Genomic DNA, 21699 nt, shown 5'->3' on the forward strand with positions numbered 1-21699 from the left:
GGCAGTATTTTTTTTTCTGGGCATATTATCCCATCATTAATTTTAATGAAATTCTTTTGATTTTTTTTTCATTTTGTAGGATTGTCAGTTTCTAATTAATTTATAATCTTTATTTCAAAGGCCTTTTATGCAATATAATTTTAATTGCATTGTGATCAATAAAAGATAATTTTCGGGAGGTTTTTGTGCTCTAATACATGATCAATTTTGTGAAGATACGGCCTGCAATTGATAATGAAACTGAGCAACCCTAGATTATGACTAAATAGGGATTGCAGGTTTTTTATGAGGTGTTGTATTGAAATGGGATTGCCTTCCTTCCAGATCCCTTTCTTTTTTCTACTGCAATTCAAATTTATAAAGGGCTCTCACTTCTAAATAGATCCTAGTCTTAGCCATGACAATGCCCAGTATGACCTAGAAAAAGCATCAGGATGTTCTTCTACCCTGACCTCTGCCCCTTGGGAGGGTCTGTCTGCAGTCACATAGTGCGCTACCTTAATGGGTCTTCCCCATTATCCTTCTCTCTTTGCCCTTTATGCATAACCCCTTCTTACAGTGGACTCCCTTCAGTGGGCCTCCAGTGGCTCCTTCAAATCTCCCAGGGTTGGCTTTGTCTATTCCTTTTGATACTGATTCATCCAAAAGCAAGTACACACACAAGGCACTATGTGTTCACACATGCACCCATTGACCTAGGTGGGAAAGAGTACAAAGTGAAAGTCCTCCTTCCCATCCAAAGACCTACTGCTAGCAGTTTTTTCCTCTCAAAAGCCACCGAGAGAGCTAGTCTCAGTTGGAGGCTTTTGTATATATTGTCTAGCTCTAGGATCAATTAAAAGGCTTTTCTTCACTGTACAACGAAGCAGACAGGAAACATCACAGAGTACCTGTCCATGCTTTGAGTTAGGGACAGAATTCATTCCTTCACATTGTCACATGTGTCTAGAAGCAGGCCCACCAAGTCTCCCAGGTGTCTTGGCAGAATTAAATGTAAGATGACTAGAAAAGTAAAAGGTCAGATTTTGAAGGGTGTTAGAGGAAGAATAGCTGCAACTCAAAAAGACCATCACTGAAGACTTCTTCCTTTTACTTTATTCTGAAGACTAATATACCCAACATCTTTTGCAAATGGCCTGGTTATAGCCTCCCCCGCCTTTTTTGTTTTTTTCCCCCCAAATTCCCCAAATCCTCCAATTTAAAACATTTATAATAAGAGGCCTTTGGCTAAGACCATCACTGAAGACGTCTTCCTTTTACTTTATTCTGAAGACTAATATACCCAACATCTTTTGCAAATGGCCTGGTTATAGCCTCCCCCTCCCCCCTTTTTTGTTTTTTTTTCCCCCAAATCCTCCAATTTAAAACATTTATAATAAGAGGCCTTTGGCTTTGTTCATTACCAGTCTAGCTGATTCTCTTATGAAACTCCCTTAAAGTTCCAAGACAAATAACACCATTCAACAGTGATAGTAAAATCATTTTATTTAAATTTTTTTCAAAAAGTAACATTTTGCATATAAATTTCGACTTCAAGATTACAGCATATATTTACCAAAAGGCACATCCCCAAAGAAGGGACAGAATCAAAAGCCCACTGAGTGAGCACTGGGAAACAAGCTTCCTGGGGAATTTAAGCGGAAGTACTTTCTTCAAAATTTGAAAAAATATTTCCTCCACAATGGCATCCCATTTCTAAGACCTGACAGGTGTAGTGTGAGCAAATGCAAACCCATCAATATCACCTTAGGGTGATTTTTAAATCTACAGCTTATTAGATGGAGGAGAATCTCTGGAACTAAGAGTATAAAGAGTCAAGGACACAAATTTTTCCACAACAGATACTTCAATCAGCAACAACAATAAAGCCATGTGGATTGCCATGTTTATTTTGATCAGTTTACCAAGAAATTTTACAGGTATAGGAAGCATAGAGGATGCAAAATTGAATTGAAAATTGAATTTATAATCAAAGAATAAAAGCCAATTTCCAATTACAATGCCACCACAGTACACAGCCCAGGAAACAGACCTTAGGACAGATGTTCTATATCAGGTTTGGGCTTTACCTTCTTGGCACAATGGATACTAAGTTGGAGCATCTCTTATCACCACCTACAAGAATAGACAAATTTTCTTGTCTGGCTTCCTTGTCCAACGAAAGATCTTCATCAGCTGCACACTCATTTACTGTTGCTTTTGGGAGATTCAACTTCAGGGTTACAAGAGGTCCAGGTCACGTCTCCCAGACCAATAGGACATATGTCAATTCAGAACCTTTCTCTCTGTGGCACTACCCCAAAGGGACTCTTCTTCCTTTTCAGGCACCACTGGAAGGGATGACGGCCTCCCAGTGACAGTCTGAGAAGAATAAACAAGCTGACCACTTTAGCCTCCCAAGACCAGGCAGTTACCAACTAGCCAGGGAGGAGGACATAGAAAAAAAAGCGATGTCAAAGTGCACTACCAACATTTCTTACTACATTTGGGTTTCTGATGAAGAGTAGCAAGAACTATTGTGCTACAGTTAGCAGGGCAGCCATAGGGTTCAGCCTCAGAAATAGGCAGAGTGCTGGGGGATGCCGATGCCCCCAAATCCAGTTTTAAGAACAAAACTTCTTTCATTCAGGCTAAAAGTATATGGTGGGTAGCAAAGCCCTACTCCTTTCTCAGGCAGCTGCTGAGCTGAGAACAAGCAGCACCCAAGTCAGTCTTCGGACAGCTCACTACTGAGGAGAAATATAGCCCAACAACTACCCAAATGAAGGGAGATCAGGCACAGCAGGGCTTCGGGCCATAGAGGAGAGGATTACTTTAATGACCTCAGAATCAGGAGTACCTGTCCCTGAGTCGGTTGCTGTTGAATCTCCCCATTTATGTGCAATTTCCACACACTTAAGATGTGGCAGCAAATCTTCTGGAGTTTCTGGTGAGATGGCAAGGTCTACGGACCAACTGGCCACAAACTTTGCTGTTGGACAATAGAATCCACTCACTTAGAAGGTCCTTTCCCAAAGAACCTCAAAGGACTAGATGGCAATCGCTTCTGTGAATTCTGGGTCTGGACCCCAAAGGGGAAAATAATGAGCATTGGGACCCAGTGGTTTGTAAAGTTTTTTCTTTATGTCCTTGCCATACACCTGGGTCCCTTTGGCCTGGAAACATTTTCCCCAGGGTCTGATGTAAACATTTGCAGATTGCCCTTTAGAAAAGCAATAACTCATACAAATTTTTGTGTTTAACATTCCAGTGCAGGCAGTGTCTTAGCATTAGTCTTTTCCTTTTTCACAAGAACCTAGCTTATAAAGGAACACACGGAGGGAGCTTGAAAGAACTGTGGTCGAAGAAAACCACCTGACTGCCAAGGAACTGTGTCTGTGTCCTGCAGCCAGTGGATAAACCAGGCCTTTCCCAGGAGAGCAGAGTAGACTGAGCAGTACTTCTGTGAATTAATTTGCAGTCATTGTAACCCTTGTCCCTATTATTGCCCCCACCCACCCACCCTCCCGACTGCCATATCTTGGTACAGACGAGTTTTTCCAGCTCTTGCATCAACCTGTGCTTGCTTTGTTTCCAATGGGGCTTTTCTCAGAGGGCTCTGGGGCCTCCTTAGAGAGTAGAGAGATTTCTCTCCCAGTCCTGGCATCTGGGTACTTGAAAGCACAAGAGGAGGAGTCCATGAATATGCTAGGTATGCTGCTGCCAAAGTAGATCTTACTGTTTGCAGCAATGGCCTGGTACTTTTTAAGCTCTAGATACTCCGGGGTTAGTTTGAGCTGTATGGGGCAAACAAGAGGAATACTGTTAGAATACCTGAAACTCTCCCCTCCTCTTATAAAACAATGATTTATAATCTCTTTCCCTTCTGTTCCCAAGTAATTTTGGGAAACAATTCTGATTTCATTGAACAACACTCGACCCCTCATCTCCCCAGAGAAGAGATCCTCAATTTTCCATTCCATTTATCTATAAGCCATGACACGCCTTATGCTCAGGTTCTACTCTCATAGCTCCTAATCCTTCCACCCAATTCACTCAATACCAAAAGCCTATTCCACTCTGTTCTTTAGAAACATAAATCTACTGATCCAAGTTCTCCATGTTCTCACACTTTCCCATCAAATTTCTTTCTACCTTTTCACTTCGACAGAAATGTGGCTTCCCTTGAGAATACTGAATCCTTTGTAGCCCATTCCATTGGTGGCAATTTCTCTGAGATTAATAGACTGAAAGGAAAATGGGACACTCCCTGCTCCCCACTATTACACTTCCAGACTATTGGGGATCTTCACATTTTGGGTCATGGATTCCTTTGGCAATCTGGTGAAGCCCATGGATCCCTTCTCAGAATATATTTGTTGCCTCCATTCGTAAGTGAAAGTGAAATTTCAGATGTCAGTAAAAATAAAAATGTAATTTTTTCTCCCTATCCAAATTCATAGGACTCCCCCTACCCCTTGCCCCCTGCCCCAGACATCTATTGGATCCAGATTAAGAACCTGTTTCATGCAATATGTTATCACCAGTTCTCTAATGCCTTTACCTCCTTTGAAGTCCATTCAAAGCAACTGTTCTAGTAGGCTTCTTCCACGCTTGTCACCAGCTGCACATTGGAGTATGCCGCTCATTGCCACTGAGGACTTGCTAATCCTGGAGGTGTGTTCAGGGTCTACAAGCTTCCTCCTGTTCTCATTTAATTCTGTCCTCTAGGTCTGAGGACCTTAAGAGCACAGATGTAAAGCTCAAAGAGGCTTCAGAGAACATCTAGACCACTGCCCTTGTCTCTACCTCTACCCAATTAGTTTTCAAGGTCTTTTCCATTTCTCACATCTGTCCCATTTTCTCCCCTCATAGGCACCATACCATTTAAAGCTTTTATTATTTCTCATCTTATATAGGAAAATAATCTTCAAACACAATGCAATACAATAATCTGCCAAAATCATTTTCCTTAAAGCAGAGGACTGAGCAAATTACTCCCCGTTCCTGGAAGCTTCAGGGTCTCCCTCCAGTCTCTCCAGATTTATCTAACAGTTCTTCTCATGTCCATTCCAGCCAGATCCTCACTTAAGCCTGGAATATGTTCCAGTCTTGCCTCAATCTTTGGGAATCTTAGTTTTCTTCTCCAAGCCTCCCTTCAGACACCACTTCTCTCAAAATGCCTTTCTTGGTCCTCCTTCAGATGTTAGTGATCTCCCACATTCCCATCCTTAAGACAGCTTGCATTTCCTTAGAAGAACTGTAAATTTGGAATAGAAAAAAATCCAAAGGTCTTCTTCTCAATGATCTTCAGTATTTCACCTTTCAGGATTTCTGTATGAGTGTGATCTTAATAGTCACTGTTGTTCTACTCCCTATTTTATCTAACCTTCTTCGAAATATATTTTAGTCATAGGCTAAGGTTTGGTTTAATCTTCCTTGCATTATAATCTCAATTCACTTATTTCTCCCGTGTCTTATGTCTGTGTGTATAACACTGAAATGCCAATATACCTCCTGGACATTATCTAAGAATTACTGACTGGTCTAATGATAGTTCACTTCTCAGGTCATAATTACTCTTCTCTGTCTATACCCACATTCTCTCTATGTCTCTCTCTCCCTCTCTGTCTCTCTTCTTTCCCTCCCCCTCTTCTCCTCCCCTCCTTCCATCTCTTTCTCTTTCTTTCCTTTTCTCTTTTCTTCTTCCCCTCCCTCCCCTTACAATACTCACACAGTTTTCTCCCTCTTTCTCCATTCTGTTTTAATGCCTTCTGTCACAACTATAAATGTCCAAGAAAATACCCTTTCCCTAGCTCTAGTTTTCTCCCTGGCCAAGAGCCCATCACACTTTTACCTCTAAGACCACCAACTTAGACCTAAAGTCCTTTCTTCTTCACTGTTGTTTGGTTTCTCTTCTGAGAAAATAGGATCGTCAATGAAACAATACACCTAACTTAATATCTTCAGTTTGTAGCCCAGTACCTATCCTCACCATCCCTAGATACTTTCTGAACTCCTGCTAGCAGTGCCACTCATCCTCGTGGGAATCCACAGAAATGCAGAATGGTCCTAAGAATTGAGAAGACCTCAGAGGCGGGATTACAATGTGGATGGAGTCAGGAAGGCCCAAGTTTGAATCCTGTTGGACACTTGCTGGTTGTGAGACCTGCAAAATCCCTCACCCTCTATCTGCCTCAGTTTCTTCATCCATAAGATGCAGGCTTACCTCTACCAATACATACCTATAACCAATAACAGGAACTTCAGAAGATAAACCATTTCAAAGGGTTTGGAGGAGGATCAAATGAGATAATGTGTGAAGCGCTTTCTATAGGCTTTAAGGTTTCCAAGTGCCAGCTCTTAGGATTAGATCATTTTCGAGAACTTCTGTCCATTCTAAGATCCTATGTTCCCAAGTTTCAACAGGAGGCTCCACCAGGGCCCAAATTATGTCCCTCAAAGAAAGCAGCTGTCCTATGGCTTCAGTGGCCTGGCTTCTTGATGTTCTAATAGCTCTGGCAAGTATGATGACCAGGTTATCCTTTATCTGATCCTTGTTCCCTACTTGGTTTCCCAAAAGTGAACTTCAGACCAAGTCTAGAATATCACATTGATTTAAGCACTCTTCCCTGGCTGCTGTTGGTTATAGTTCCCCTGGAGCAGAAATTCTGATTACATTCAGATGCACCAGTGATTACTTCAAGTTCTGGTATTATATCCCCTTCCTTTCCTCTGCCAAGGCTAACCAAAAGCCAACTTTCCCCAATTTACTTGGCTGCTGAGACTCTACAGTATATACTTTCTCTCAGATAGATAAAATCACCTCCATCCCACTATTGTCAATAGGTAGCATAAGGGAAATTTCAGACCAAATCCTTCCATATTCTCCCTCCCACCCCCATTTGCCCAGGACGCCAAAAAAAGAAAGTTTGGGGAGGGAAAGCCAGTCACCTTGTTTGAAGTGGCATGTTTATGTGCAGTGTAGTATTCAGCATCTGCTCTTGCCTTCTCTCGGGCCAGGAATGCAGCATCTGGTAAGCAAAGCAAAGTGAAAAATTACTAAAAATAAAAAATTCCCAAACTATCCAAGTTGGGGAAGATTTAAGATCCTCTCTTGATGAGGGAGGACAAGTTTGCACATTCCAGAATCTGAGAGTATATAAGCAGTACAAAATGTAGACTACAGGCTTAGCTTTAAAAATTAGCCATTCCATTAAACATTTTTCACAAAAGAAGCCTTAACATCAACGTTACTCATTTTAATACTACTGCCTGTTCCCCCACTATTTCTTCCTTTCTCTTTCTCTTTTTTCTCTCTCTACTCATGCAGTTCTAGTCACTATAATAAAATTAGTGTTCACAATGCCATATCCCATAATCCACTTAAAATTTAAAAATAAAGTTATTCCTGCTTTTCCTCTCTCTGAAATAAGTGCCTAGTCTAAAGGTGCAATAAAGGCATTTCTGCTCTTAAGAAGTACAATTCTTTGTACCTTCAAGAACACCTGGCAGAATCCCACATCAATCAATATTTATGGAACATTCTATTCTCTTACACTTTGTTTAACCTATCCCAACTATCTTCTACCAATCAGTTCTGGAAGAAACAATTACTACAGAAATCACTTAGGGGCTAGAATGAAAAAGACAAAAGTAACAGGGTATAAGTAAGCAAAAAAAAATCTGAATATTCAAAAAACATTTGGGAACTGAAAGAAGCTAATTTGTGAAATCAAGACAGCCCTGGCATCTAAAGACCCAGCATTTGTTTCTTCAATTATGGTAGAAAATCTACAGTAAAAATTAAAAATCAAGTCACAGGAAACGTCCATGAGAAGAAAAAGGCATTTAGCGCATCAATCTTATTTTCAGAGGGCAAACTAAGCCCTGAGGTCAAATGATTGACTCTTACTCACAGACCAGTACCTGAGAACATTGAACTGCCCACTAACTGGCCTGCCTGGCACTGATGACTAGTCAAGAGAAGACATGGTTATTTTCATACATTCTCCCTATTCCCTGCAATTTCAAGAATTCTCCTTTCCCTGAGAAAAAAGGGCAATCAATAAAATTGGGGTGGTCCTCAATTGTGACAACACACCTTCAATTTCAGAAATGCGCTTCTCAGTTTCTTTCTCCATTACCTTCTGCTGAAACCGGATTTTTGCTACCTGTGCAGTTTTCTCTGCTTCTACAATTGAAAACAAGGAAAAAATATGTCTTTAAAAGCAGAATTTAGTAGCATACATCCAATCGAGTATGAGGTACCCTATTATAACATGTAAATCTTATGTCAACCACTAGAATTTAAAAATAACATTGAAGGAACTGCTTAAAAATACTTGTCAAAATAACAAAAATGAAGATATAACTGTTACTTAATTGTTCTGAGGTGCCAAAAAAAGAGGTCAAATGTAGTCTTTGATCTTGAAGAGCTTAATCCTTTTATTTATATATTTTTATTTATTCATATATTCATATGCAGATGTGAAAAACAGCAGGGTAAACAATACCCCAAATAACAGAACTATGTGATTACATAACCCATGTGGGGAGGGAAAGAAGAATGGGAAAATAACCAAAGACACAAAAGGCAAACTGGGAAAAGATTCTTAAAGGTTTTAAATTGGCAAAGGATCGAAAAGAACATCATCCTGGCAACAGAAGCAACATGAGCAAAGGCCCAGAGCTGGGTAAGAACAGTCACATAGAGGGGACAGCAGAGAGTTTCAATCTGGTTAGAGAAAAGAACAATGAAACATAAGGTTCAAGCTGTGCTTGATAGTTTCATTTGGTACAAGACTTTGAAAGGAGGAGATGCCTAGAGAGGAGAAGGGTAAAAACAGTGTTTGAGGAGCATTATCTGATAACTATAGGTATTGAACTCCACCAAGAACACAAGAGGAGATCACAACAAACCAGGCTTTTCACAAACAAGGATGATCAACACAAATAGTCCAAGAGCACAACAAATCAATTAGAATAAAATTTCAATCAACAGAACTTTTTTTTATTTGGAGAATAATAATAAAAATAATAGCTAACATCTATACAGTGCTTCTTGTGGGCAAGGCCATGTGCTAAGCACCTTTATCATTATTATCTCATTTGTTCCTCACAGACATTTAAAATAAGGTTAAGTGACTTGCGAAGGATCACAGAACTAGTAGAACCATGAATGGTCTTCCTGGTCTTCCTTCCAAGAATGACTATGGTACCACCTACCTGCCCCAATATTTCCCAATGTCCAATCTTGGGAGATACACTTATGTTTCAAGGCACCTTATTTCTGTCTTAAGAGTTAATTACAACAATAGAAGAATTTCCCAACTAAGTCGTCTCTTGACTCATTTCCAGAAGAAAATATCCTGGCTGAATATTAAGCAACAGGCCTTTCTTTTTCTCCACACAGCATAAAACATCAGAACAATCTACTATTATTCAACACAATGCCTTCACATTTGATTAGAAATGTAAATATGAAAAGAAACTCAACATTATGTAGTCTGGATTTAAATCTAATATTCTATCTTAAGCTCTTAGATAATAAAGGCTGTGTCATCTGTCATCTGGTACCTTCCCCTTCCCACCCCCAACATCTTAGCATAGTGCTTGGCCCAAAAGTGATAAAACTGCTGAAGTCAGTACAGAACCCCTGACCTGGAAGGAGAATCTGGACTTTTCCAAAAAGGTGATTCATTTCTGCCCACAAGAAGAATAATTATTCTGACAAGAATAATTTTTCCTAGGATTACTTCCAGAGGCTATCTTATTCACAGGCACACTTGTGAATTTCGAGGATAAACATTTAAATACTAATCAACATTTCCAAGGGAAGTGATAATAAAGAGGACTATAACTCAAAGCATCCAGGTTTCTATTTGTTTCTCTCATCCTCCTTCCATATTTCCTTTAGTAAACCATATCATGAAATTAAATATATGTCTTTTCATATTTGTTTTATCTAATTTATAAAGTTTTTATCTTCCCTATCCTAAAAAAAAAAAAAAAATCTTAAAGGTATTGTCTATATTTCTCCCTAAAAACAAACAAGAGAAATAGCGATATTGATGGGATTCTGATTTGTATGTGGCACTCCTGCTTATGTTTCCCTGGAGGGAGGGAAGCCCCATAGAATTCAGGTTCTCCCCTTTACTCTCACCAAACTGAATTGTATGTTCTTTTTAAAAAACTGAAAAAATTAAAATAGGAAATTACTGTAGAAAGCTGAGTACACATACATAACTATAAACAAATCTTCCATAAAAAAGAGGGGGGAAAAAACAAGTTAAATATCCATACCAATGAAAATGCAAAACAATTTTTTTTTTGGCTCTGGAATACAATTTATATATATTTTTTCTGATCATTATTGCTTTGGTCAAATTAATATGAAAATAATTCTGTTGCCCTTAAATATGAAGAAATAGCTAGAGAAGGGCTAGACAAGCAGGGGAAATCATATCCAAGACAACAAAGGCTATTTTGGGCAGCATTTGTCTAGCCAAAGGCAAAAGCCTGTAAACTATAGCTGAGTGCTTTGCACAGGTTAAGGGAAATCAAAGATTAGGTATACACTTCCAACATTTACCACATTTTTTTCTTTCTTTACAGTTGTTTGGGTTTTTAAGTCCATAAAGTCAATAATATCCACTATAAATATTCTTGGAAACCAGTGAAACAGTAGCTACTCCCACCAGCATGAAGAACCCTAGAGTTAAGTATGGCCCAATTTCACACCTTGCTTTGGGAGCTGTGGAGCTGATTAAAAAGGGAAGAGGAGGGGTGTCCAGGGAGACAACTAGGTGGATTACGTGACAAGTGTAAAATCAGGAAGACCACAAGTTCAAATCTGTCCTTAGACACTTATGATCTGAGCAAGACATTTAACCTCCGCCTGTCTCAATTTCCTCAGTTGTAGAATAGGAATAATAATAGCACCTACAACTCCCAGGGCTGCAATAAGGTTCAAATGAGATGTTTGCAAAGTACCTGCCATAGTGCTGGGTACCCACTAGATGCTTAACAAATGCTCCCTCATCTCCCTCTAAGTATGACTGGGGCATCACAAAGTTCAGCATGAGATGGCTAGTTATCTATTAATAGGACAAACTCATTCAACATATTCCAATCCACAAGGGACATTCATTGCAAATGGGGAACTGTGTACCTATAATAGCCTTTTTCCTCTCTGTTTCTGCTTCTTTCTCCACCACCTTTTGCTTCTGTGCAGCTATAAGAAGTTTGGTCTTCTCAGCTTCCCTGTGGAGTAGAAGATTTAAAAAATTAGGAAGAATTCAATTCAGTAAATATTTTTCAACTACCCATAATGTGCAAAGTATTGCGCTGGATGCTGAGAATACAAGGATAAAACACAAAGCAGTCATTTAAGAAGTCTGTGTTCTATTGGGAAAAACAAGATACAGAGGAAAAAAATCAAGGAAACCTAAGTGGGAAAGAGGAGAAACTATGGCAGGAAGTTGTAGAGAACGTGATAGGGGAAGGAATCAAAGAAAGCTTTTCATAGAAGATAGCCTCCCAGCTGAACTTAGAAGAAAGTTAGGGATGTAATTTAATCCTTTACATTAGAAGTAAGGATGGAGTATATACTGGGAATGAGAGATGGAGCTCCCAGTGATTAAATCTGTCTAGTATGCACAAAGGAAGGAAATAGAAACAAGTGGAGAAGAGCTTTAAATGCCAAACAGAATTAGCATATTCATTTGGCAGCTGAAAATGATTGGGAAAAGGATTATTGGGAAGCAAGGAGCTGCAGTAATCCAGGTTAGAAGTGATGAGAGCCTGAGATGTGAATGGAAAGCAAATGAATGTGAGATTTCATTATAAAATCAAAGTCACTGAGATTTTGCAACTGATTTATAGACAGCTAGGTGGCACAGGGCAGGGACTTGAAGCCCGAGTTCACCTCCTACATCATTTACTAACTGCGTGATTCTAGGAATCACTTAACTCTTTCTCTATCTCACCTGTAAAATGAGAATAATAATGGCACTTGCCTCCCAGAGCCATAGTGAAGATAAAATGTTTGTGAAGCACTTTGCAAACTTTAAAGTACTGTATAGATGCTAGTTGTTGTTGCTATGGTAATTAATTACTGTAATGGGTACTGAAGGACTTGTAGTGTGAAAACTTTCATAAATTTCAAATCAGATGATTTCAGAAAGGCCTGGAGAGACTTACACGAATTGATGCTGAGTGAAATGAGCAGGACCAGGAGATCATTATATACTTCAACAACAATACTATATGATGATCAATTCTGATGGACGTGGCCATCTCCAGCAATGAGATGAACCAAATCAGTTCCAATAGAGCAGTAATGAATTGAACCAGCTACACCCAGCGAAAGAACTCTGGGAGATGACTATGAACCACTACATAGAATTCCCAATCCCTCTATTTTTGTCCACCTGAATTTTTGATTTCCTTCACAGGTTAATTGTACGCTATTTCAAAGTCTGATTTTTTTTGTACAGCAAAATAACTGTTTGGACATGTATACATATATTGTATTTAACTTATACTTTAACATATTTAACATGTATTGGTCAACCTGCCATCTGGGGGAGGGGGTGGGGGGGAAGGAGGGGAAAAATTGGAACAAAAGGTTTTGCAGTTATCAATGCTGGAAAATTACCCATGCATATATCTTGTAAATAAAAAGCTATAACAAAAAAAAAAAAAATTCAAATCAGAGTAATTAAAAGGATGGCACCATCCCCAGGGAAATTAGTAAAGTTGGGAGGAGATTTAGGGGGAGAGAATAATGTGTTTCAACATGAAGTCAGGAAGAACTTGAATTCAAATCTGGTTTTAGATACTTTACAAGCTGAATGAATCTGGGCAAAGTCATTTAATCCCAGCTGCCTCCCCCAAAAAGAAATAAATGGATATAAAAGGATTGTGGAGGATAAAGACTTAAGATATAGAATCGGATGAGTTAAAATTCAAGAAGGATAAAAAGAAGGTAGGTGGTTTGTCTTACAAGGTTAAAAAAATAAGGGCCTTGAATAAATTGATAGAGTAGATTGGTGGGTAGGTCAAATTGTTTTAAAAAAACAAAAACAAAAACAAAAGGAACCTGAAATTCCTCTAGAACCATTTCAGACATAAATGTCCGGCAGGCAGCTGACGAGACAAGCTTAATAAGGCCTATATGTATGTATGTATATGTGTATATATATGTGTGTGTGTGTATACATATGTATGTGTGTGTGTGTGTGTGTGTGTGTGTGTGTGTGTATGTATGTATAAAATATATTAAAAAAGTCTGGGAATGATACAATACAATTCAACTCAATGACCTAGGTGACAGAAGATTACACCAAACCAGTGTTCCCCAAATCACTACTATTCCCAAAACTCTTTGGCTCAGGGTCCTGGGCTCCATCAGGATCTACAGGGAAATGGTAGTCAAGGTGATGGTGGTGCTAGTTTGACTTTCTTGGCAACCACTGATTCCTCTCTCTCCCTGACGTACCTTGAAAGCTTCAGTTAGTCTGGGTTATAAATTCTGGGTGTAGGAGCTGGTGGGGACGACTGGTCCCTTCTTCACAGAGTAACTTCCTCAGATGATGGCTGAGGCAGATGGGATGAAAGGAAGACCAGGGATTTGGGTGAATGGGGAGAGAAATTGCCATACCAGGGCTCTTGTGCCTAGCAATTCAAGCTGTCCCAAAATGGAATGTTGCCTAGAGAGGTGGCAGGTTCCTCTACTTGGAGGTCTTCAAGCAAAGCCTAGTATTTCATATCCAGATTGGACTCACTGGTTAATGAAGTCATCTTCCACCTCTCAGATACTGTGATAGGAGTCAGAATTATTCTTCTGAAATGTCATTGATTATTGTACAGACTGTCCTCCTGCGGCTTTTTATTTCACTCTCACATCAGTTCACAAACATCCTTCTAGGTACCTACTTCATTTGCTACCTCTTCTAATACCAATATTCCATTATTGCAATATACCATGATTTGTTTGATCATTCCTCACTGACAGGAATCTACTTTGCTTCCTGTTCTTTTTTACAACCAGAAGTAACACTATATCTGTGTCTGCGCATTTGCATGTCTGAACTGAACAGAATAAATCTTCATCATGAGGACAGCTGAACCCAGGGGAACTGATGAAATAGCAAGAGATCATATTGAAAGTATAAGAGAAAACTCAGAACAGAGCTTTGGGAACACCTACAATTAATGGTCAAGAAATGGATGATGATACAGTAAAGGAAATAAGAGAAGGCATGGTTTGATAAAGAGCCAAAGCAAAACAACTTCAAAAAAAAAAGGGGGGGGGAGAAGAAGGGGACTAATCTAGAATGAGAATGTGGTCGTCAAAGTCAAAAACTGCACTAATCTTGAAAAGAACAATTTCAGTCAAGTGACAGGAGTACCAAGAACTAGACTGAAGTGAGAAGTGAGGAAATGGATGCAGTGAGTATAGACAAAGCTTTCTAAGAATGGTTACCAAAAAAAGAGCTACAGGAAGATAATTTGAAGAAATGGCAGGGTTTAAGAGAAGGTTGGTTGGCTGGGTTTTTAAGATTGGGGGACATTTGATCATGATCGAGGAATCAATAGGGAAGGAAAAATGCTCTAGTCAGGTTCCCAAAGGAGCCAGGAAAAAATACAGCAAAGCTCACCTTTTTTCAGGAACATAAGCAAAAAAGAGAAAATGGAGAGGTTCTAGGGAGCCAAGAGAGCTTACAGTGAATTTTCAACAAAGTAGGAGACAAAGGTCTTCTGCTGAGATGGAGAGAGAAGGAATGACAGTGTATACTTGAGGAGAATATTAGGTGGCTTAGAAAAGCCAATGCAGTATAAAAATGTAGATTAAAGGTTTCATATTTTTCTTATTTACTTTTTATACTCTGCTTTGTGTATGGAAATGGAAATGCTCTCTTTTTTGAAAATCAGGTTTACAATAAAAACATTTTTTTTTTTAAAAAAAGTCAGTCATTGTAGGGAATGTAACAGTTTCAAATGGGAAAGAATAAAAGACTTTCTTTGTACAAAGACCCCAAATTCACAGAGGGGCTTGGTCAACATGATTGAATGATTTTCTTTAGCAGCGTGCAAGGAAGAGTAGAGAAAGCAGATGATGCAGATAAGTCAAGGGTGGGTTTTGGCAAAGTGACAGAACACTGGGTTTAGAGACAGGTTTAGAGATATAAGGCTTATTTCAATACATCATGGAGCCACAAAGAGTACATTCCTTCCAACAGTACCAGTCACAACATATAATCAGTATTCAGGTACCTTACAGGTAAAAGGAGGCAGGGACTTTGAGGATCCTTTCTCCTGATGCAAATGCTACAAAAGGATTTCCCTTTAAAATTAAAAGTAATTCAAGGGCAGCTAGTTGATGCAGTGGATAGAGCACAGCCCTGAAAAGTCAGGAGGACCTGAATTCAAATCTGGCCTCAGACACTTAACACTTCCTAGCTGTGTGACTCTGGGCAAGTCACTTAACCCCAAATGCCTCAGGGGGAAAAAATTAAAAGACATTCAGCTCATAATAGAACAAATTGAAAGAAAATTCTAAGCACAAACTCTTGAAAATTTCTAATGAGCTAATAAGATTTAAAAAACGCTCAGAGGGTACTTTCCCAATCTACAATAGAGAACACCTAGTTGACAACTGCCAAAAGACCACCAATTTTTAATGATCATTTGAAACAATAATCAATCTCACTAAAAATCAAAAATTAAAATATTGCTCATATATCACTTCATACTGACAAAAATGACAAAAAGTAATGAAATTATTTTCTCAATCTTTTGATTTAAATTTAACATATTTACCACTGCTAGGGCTATTCCCCCAAACATCAAAAAAGAAAAGATACTTTATTTACAAAAGCTCTTTTTGTGGTAGCAAAAAGCAAAAACTAAGGGAATGCCTACCAGTGAGAAATTTTGGTATATGCCCATAATTGAATACAATTCTGCTGTGACAAATGAAGAAAAGCAGTTAGGTAACAGTGGATAGAGTAATGGACCCAGAATCAGGAATACTAAGTCAAATCCAGGCTCAGACACTTAAGACTATGTCTTACCCTCTATCTGCCTCAGTTTCCTCAACTGTAAAATGGGGAGAAGAACAGTATCCTCCTCCCAAAAGTTGCTGTGAGAATCACATGAGATAATATAGAGCACAGTGTCTGGCAAGTACTAGGTACTTAGTAAATGTATATTTACTTTCTTCCTTTCAAAGAGTTATGGAACGACTTATATGAACTGATGAAGAATGAAATCAGAAAATAGTTGTGTGTGTGTGTGTGTTTTAAAAGACTCGAGTGAGCATAGTTAGAACAATTTATATTATAACATCAAACTTTTTTAAAATTATGTTGAAGAAGTTAAAGCTTATGGAGATCAAAATGAGGAGAACCAAGAACAACAATATAAAAACACAACTCCACAACTCTGAAAGCTGTAAGAATTATAATCAACATAACTACCATCTATGAGTTCCAAAGGCTGGACAAAAAAAGCATACCATCCCTACACCTAATAGTGAGGAGATGGTCACTCTTAGGATACAGAAAGAAACATGTTTTTTGGACACAGTTAATGAAAGAATCTGTTTTGTTTGACTATGCATATTTTTAACAAAGATTTTATTTTTATTTACCTTCCTTCTTTCCCTGTACCCAATGGGGTAGAATGTAAGAGGAAAAAAAAGTAAAACTTGTTCATTTAAAAAATAATTTTTCTAACTGTATGGATATGTATACATATATTGTACTTAATATATACTTTAACATATTTAACATATATTGGTCTACCTGCCATCTGGGGGAAGTGGTGGGGGGAAAGAGGGGAAAAACTGGAACAAAAGGTTTTGCAACTGCTAATGCTGAAAAATTACCCATGCATATATATCTTGTAAATAAAAAGCTATTAAAAAAATAGTAATTTACAAAAATTAACTTACAAAATAAAAGTAGTGAAACTCAATGCTAAAAGGGTTGGGGGGAGGTACACTCACAGTTATTTGCTGCTGGAAGGATTGAAAACTTTTATTATCTTTTTGGTAAACAATCTGGCAATACACAATAAAAATTACAAATACAATTACAGACTTTGACCCAATGATTCCACTGGGAACACAGCCTGAAATTATTATAAAAAACCATTCAAAAAACATCTGTTGAAAAATTTTTATTTTAGAATTATACGTAATTGCCCTCCCCTCCTCCCCCCATGAAATAAACCTAAAAGTCCACATCTGGGAATGGTTAAATAAGGTACTTTAATGAAATATTATAATGCTGATAAAGCATGAAGAATACAAAGAAATAAGGGGGAAAATAATGCAGCTAAAAAAAAAATCAAAGCAGATGCAGAAGAATGGGATTCATATGATCTACAATTATTTAAGAGAAAACAAATGGACAAAGAATTCTGATGGCGGCTTAAGCATAAGTGAAAAATTACAACATTTTAAATGTTCAAATCAATTAATTAAATATCTATATTTAATGAGCAAGTTCAGTTAGCTGAATTGGCATTTGTTTAGTATTAAGTTTTAGTAAAATATGTGATTTTTTGTAAAAGACTGTCAAGCTATCCATAAGTATTTATTAAGCATTTTGCTATCCACTAGGAATACAAAGAAAAAGCAGAAACAGTCCCTAACCTCAAGAAGTTTATCTTCTAACAAAGGAAAAACAATATATAAAAATCAGAATATGCAAGATAAATATTGAATAGATGGAAAGACTCGTTGAAGAGATGAAACTAACAGCTAGGGTAACCAGGAAAGGTCTCCTAGGGGAGATGCTTGAGCAGAGTAAGGTAGTCAAAATTAGTAGAAGTTGGAGATTGGGAGAGAAAGAATTCCAAGTGTAGTGCTGACCCAGTGCAAAGGCCAATGATCAGAGGATAGATAGAATGTCACCTTTGAGACTGCAAGCAGCAGTCTGGAGAGTAAAATGTGAAAAGATTGAAAAGGCAGAGAGGAGGGATGTGAAAGTTTTAAATGTCAAACAATGGACTTGTACTTTCAGGGCTGAGTGAAGAATGGACTAAAGCTGGACAGAAGGCAAAAGTGAAAAACAGGATTTGAGGGCCTAGGAGAAAGGTGATTTGTACCTGAATTAGGCTGATGGTTGAATATGTAGAGAGGAGATAAGAGAAGTTATAGAGAAAGTGGTGTTTGAGCCCAGTCAGGATTACAAAATCTGACAAGTGACTGGATAAGTGCAGTACCATAAGAGAGGTTTAGAAGAGTGTAGGAGGAAAAATAATGAATTCTATCTTAGATTTATTGAATTTGAGATACTTGTAGGATATTACGCTTGAAACATTTAGTTGGTAATGTGAGACTAAAAACAGAAATTAGGCACAGATGAACAGATATGGAAATCATCTGCAGAGAAATGATAATTCAATCTAGGAAGCTGATAAAATCATCAAAGAGTATAGAGAGAAAAGTGAAGAAGGCCCCTAGAAGTGACTTTTGGGGGATCATCCATGGTTAAGTGGAAATTGGAAAAAAGACATATAAGTGATATAGGAGAACCAGGTGAGAACAATGTCGCGAAAACTCTGAGAAAGTGTCCAAAAGGAGAAGATGGGTCAATAGTATCAAGGGCTGCAGAGGTCACAAGAATAATAAGGATAAAAAAAAAAAGTTAACAGATTTAGCAACCAAGAGAACACTGATCACTTTGAAAAAAGCAGTTTCAGTTGGGTATTAAGGTATTAAGCCATACTGAAGAAGTTTAGAAGAGACAGGACAGAGTGAGAGCATCACATTGGGATAGCTTTTCCATAGAATTTAGCTGAAAAAAAGGAGAATACGTGTAGTCTGAAAGTTGCTGGCATGGTAGGATCAAGGGAAGGGTATTTAAATATGGAGGAGAGGGCAGTTAGGTGGCACAGTGAATAGAGCACTAGCCCTGAAGTCAGGTTCAAAGCTGGTCTCAGACACTTAACACTTCCTAGCTGGACCCTGGGCAAGTCACTTAACCCCAATTGCCTCAGCAAAAAAATGAAATAAAATAAAATAAAGATGGAGGAGATTTGGGTGTATTTGTAAACAGCAAGGAAGGAGTCAAGACAGAGATTCAAGATTAAAGAGTGAGGTGAAAATAGGTTCAATCTTCTGATGAAGAAAGGAAGAGACCAAGAGCATATTTATAAGAGAGATATCAAAAAAGAAGCCTGAACCAGACAAAAATGTAATTGGACAATTTTTAAGTAAATAAAAATATAATGAAACGTAGATAATGTTATTGTGTGGTTACCTAAGTCAATATGGTTTAATAACCCATTTCTATTTCAGTTTGACATGACTGATACAGAGGAACTGACTTTAGCAAGCAAAAGGGAAATCTTCCAGATCTGGAGTAAAAGAAGAGACGGTGGGGGTGAGATGTCCAAGCAATAGCAGATAAAGACAAGGCTCTCAGGGAATGGGCTGAATTTTTTTGAAGTATAAGGCAAGGAGGTCCTGAGGATGTGGGAAGTGTAGGGAGTGAGTGGTATGAGGCTTAATTGAGAAGAAAAAATCTGGAATAGCTAGTGTGGTGTGACAACAAATCAACTAGGGAGAAGAAGGAGGAAGGCTGTTTTGCTGGAATGAGGGCCCCAGCTGAGATCAGTCAGCATAAATCTGTTGTGGCCCCAAATATCAGAATTTCAGGATGTCCTTACAGTTCTGGTCTGTAGCACATGAGGAAGAACTGAACAGGTATTTCATCATGGTAATTATCCAAGATGTCAGAAAGGCTAACAACAATAAAAGCTAAGATTGCAAAAAATCATTCTTCAAGGACCAACAAACACCATACCATTCTCTATCTTTCCTTATTTCAACTTGCCTCTCCATTCACTTAGCTGTGAATTCTCTTCCTTTTGCTCCTTCAATGGTATTTTTGTCTCTCCTTCATGTTGCCTTTATTACATATGCTGCCTGTACTCCAATTATTGGAGAATTTATTCTTTGTAGATTCTGTCAGATGAGATTTAATTAGTCTGAGCCTATAGATTTAAATTCACTTAAAAGGAGTTTAGGTGCTTTCTTACTATCTTCTCACCCACCTTAGGTTTTAATTCTCCCCTATTCTATTTGCTTCTTGATGAACAAAAGTAAAATAGGAGCAGGGCAATTAGACTTTCTGTAGTCTTGTTAACACGACACTATTTTTCCACAAGCAATAATTCTAGTCCTTTCTTATTCATCTCCATAACTTAACATTCAATTTACAATTCTTCAATTAGTAGTAGTAAAACTCAGATCAATGCAATGCCCAACTACAACTCCACAGAACTTTCATATAAGCACTTCAAGTCTACAAATTGTGTGATTGTAAATATTAGAAAACCTATTGTACAGAAAGTGAAACTGAGGTTCAAGAGATGTTAAATGACGTGTACAAGACCATGTCCTAAATTAATGCTGAAAACAGAATTTAAAGCTAGATCTATCTTGACCATTATCTTACTCAATATTTACTAAGCATCTATTTATTTGTTTCAGTAGTTGTCCTTGTTATATACAAACTATATAACCATTGACAAGGCACTTAATTTCACTAATGTTCAGTTTACAAATCTATAATATGGAAATATTACTTGTACTACATATCTCACAGATCTGTTGTGATAGAAATGCTCTGCAACTCTTAAAAGCACTAAATTAATCACAGTTATTGTTGCCATATTGTAGCCATATGCTGCTATATTATGATATAGATATAGGCACTATGATATAGTGGATAGAAAGCCAAGAATTTTGGATTCAAATTCTGCCTCCAAAGTGTCATCTATGTAATCATTGCTAAGTAAGTCACTTAACCTTCTCTGAAACTATGCATTACAGATGAATTGCCAGACCATATCTGTGAAGGGAATGTCTAGACTGCAAGTTCTATATACTAATAAAATCTCAAGTTCAGACCCAAACCAAAATTACCATCATGATTCCCTGGGAAACTAGAGTTTTCCCTTAGGAGTTTAGTCTGTTAGTTTATGCTGGGACAATAGATGAGTTAGTCTATTTGGGAACCTCAATGACAGAAATAAGTAGCCCATGGTGCTACTTTCTGACTGTACACTGAGCCTAAGAAGCAACTATATGGTCTAATGGGACAAACTAGAAACTTTCTAGACTCTCAACCAAATAATTTTTTAAAACCTTGAAGGAAAACCTTTGACATCAAAACTAATTTTTTTTTTATTACATCAAACATTTACTATACACCTACTATGTGTTGGGCACTTTACTAGTATTGGAAATCCAAAGTATAATAAATAACAATTCAACTCAATCAGTATTTGCTAAGTATCTTGCCTTTCAGATTATATTCCTATGGGAACCTACAACATATAACAGAATCTTCTCTTACAGACATTTTGCATATAGAAAGGTAAAGCTACATAAATCTATTGTTTCTGAGGAGCACCAAATGTACAAGATACTACATGCTCTAAGAGTTCAGAGGTACCATTAAAAATGACAAATATGAAGAATGCAGAGATGTCTGGGAAGACTTAGATGAACAAATGCAGAATGAAGTAGTCAGGAAAATAATACACTATGACTACATTAATATATATGGTAGAAACAACAGCAAAAAAAAAAAAAAAAAAAAAAACCAAACCCTGAATATTATAATTACACTGACCAAGATTGGGCCTAGAAAAGAGAAAATACACTTTCTTCCCTTCACTGAAAGGAAGGAG

At 37.9% G+C, this 21699-nt stretch overlaps 1 protein-coding gene across 3 annotated transcripts in view; it reads right to left on the reverse strand.

Annotated features, from left to right (window-relative positions):
* Nucleotides 1-1467: 1467 nt before the first annotated feature.
* ERLIN1 (ER lipid raft associated 1) overlaps nucleotides 1468-21699 on the reverse strand; it is a 48679-nt gene continuing 28447 nt past the window's right edge. For all 3 annotated transcript variants that reach the window (XM_031956695.1, XM_031956696.1, XM_023497609.2), the window contains 4 exons: nucleotides 11153-11244; nucleotides 8084-8173; nucleotides 6934-7013; nucleotides 1468-3776 (listed from right to left, as the gene is read on the reverse strand). In XM_031956695.1, the coding sequence (XP_031812555.1) occupies nucleotides 3552-3776; nucleotides 6934-7013; nucleotides 8084-8173; nucleotides 11153-11244 (487 nt within the window). In that variant the 3' untranslated portion in view covers nucleotides 1468-3551. The remainder of the gene's footprint in view (nucleotides 3777-6933; nucleotides 7014-8083; nucleotides 8174-11152; nucleotides 11245-21699) is intronic.

Source organism: Sarcophilus harrisii, chromosome 2, assembly GCF_902635505.1.
Source record: "Sarcophilus harrisii chromosome 2, mSarHar1.11, whole genome shotgun sequence".
In the NCBI taxonomy this organism is placed as follows: Eukaryota; Metazoa; Chordata; class Mammalia; order Dasyuromorphia; family Dasyuridae; genus Sarcophilus; species Sarcophilus harrisii.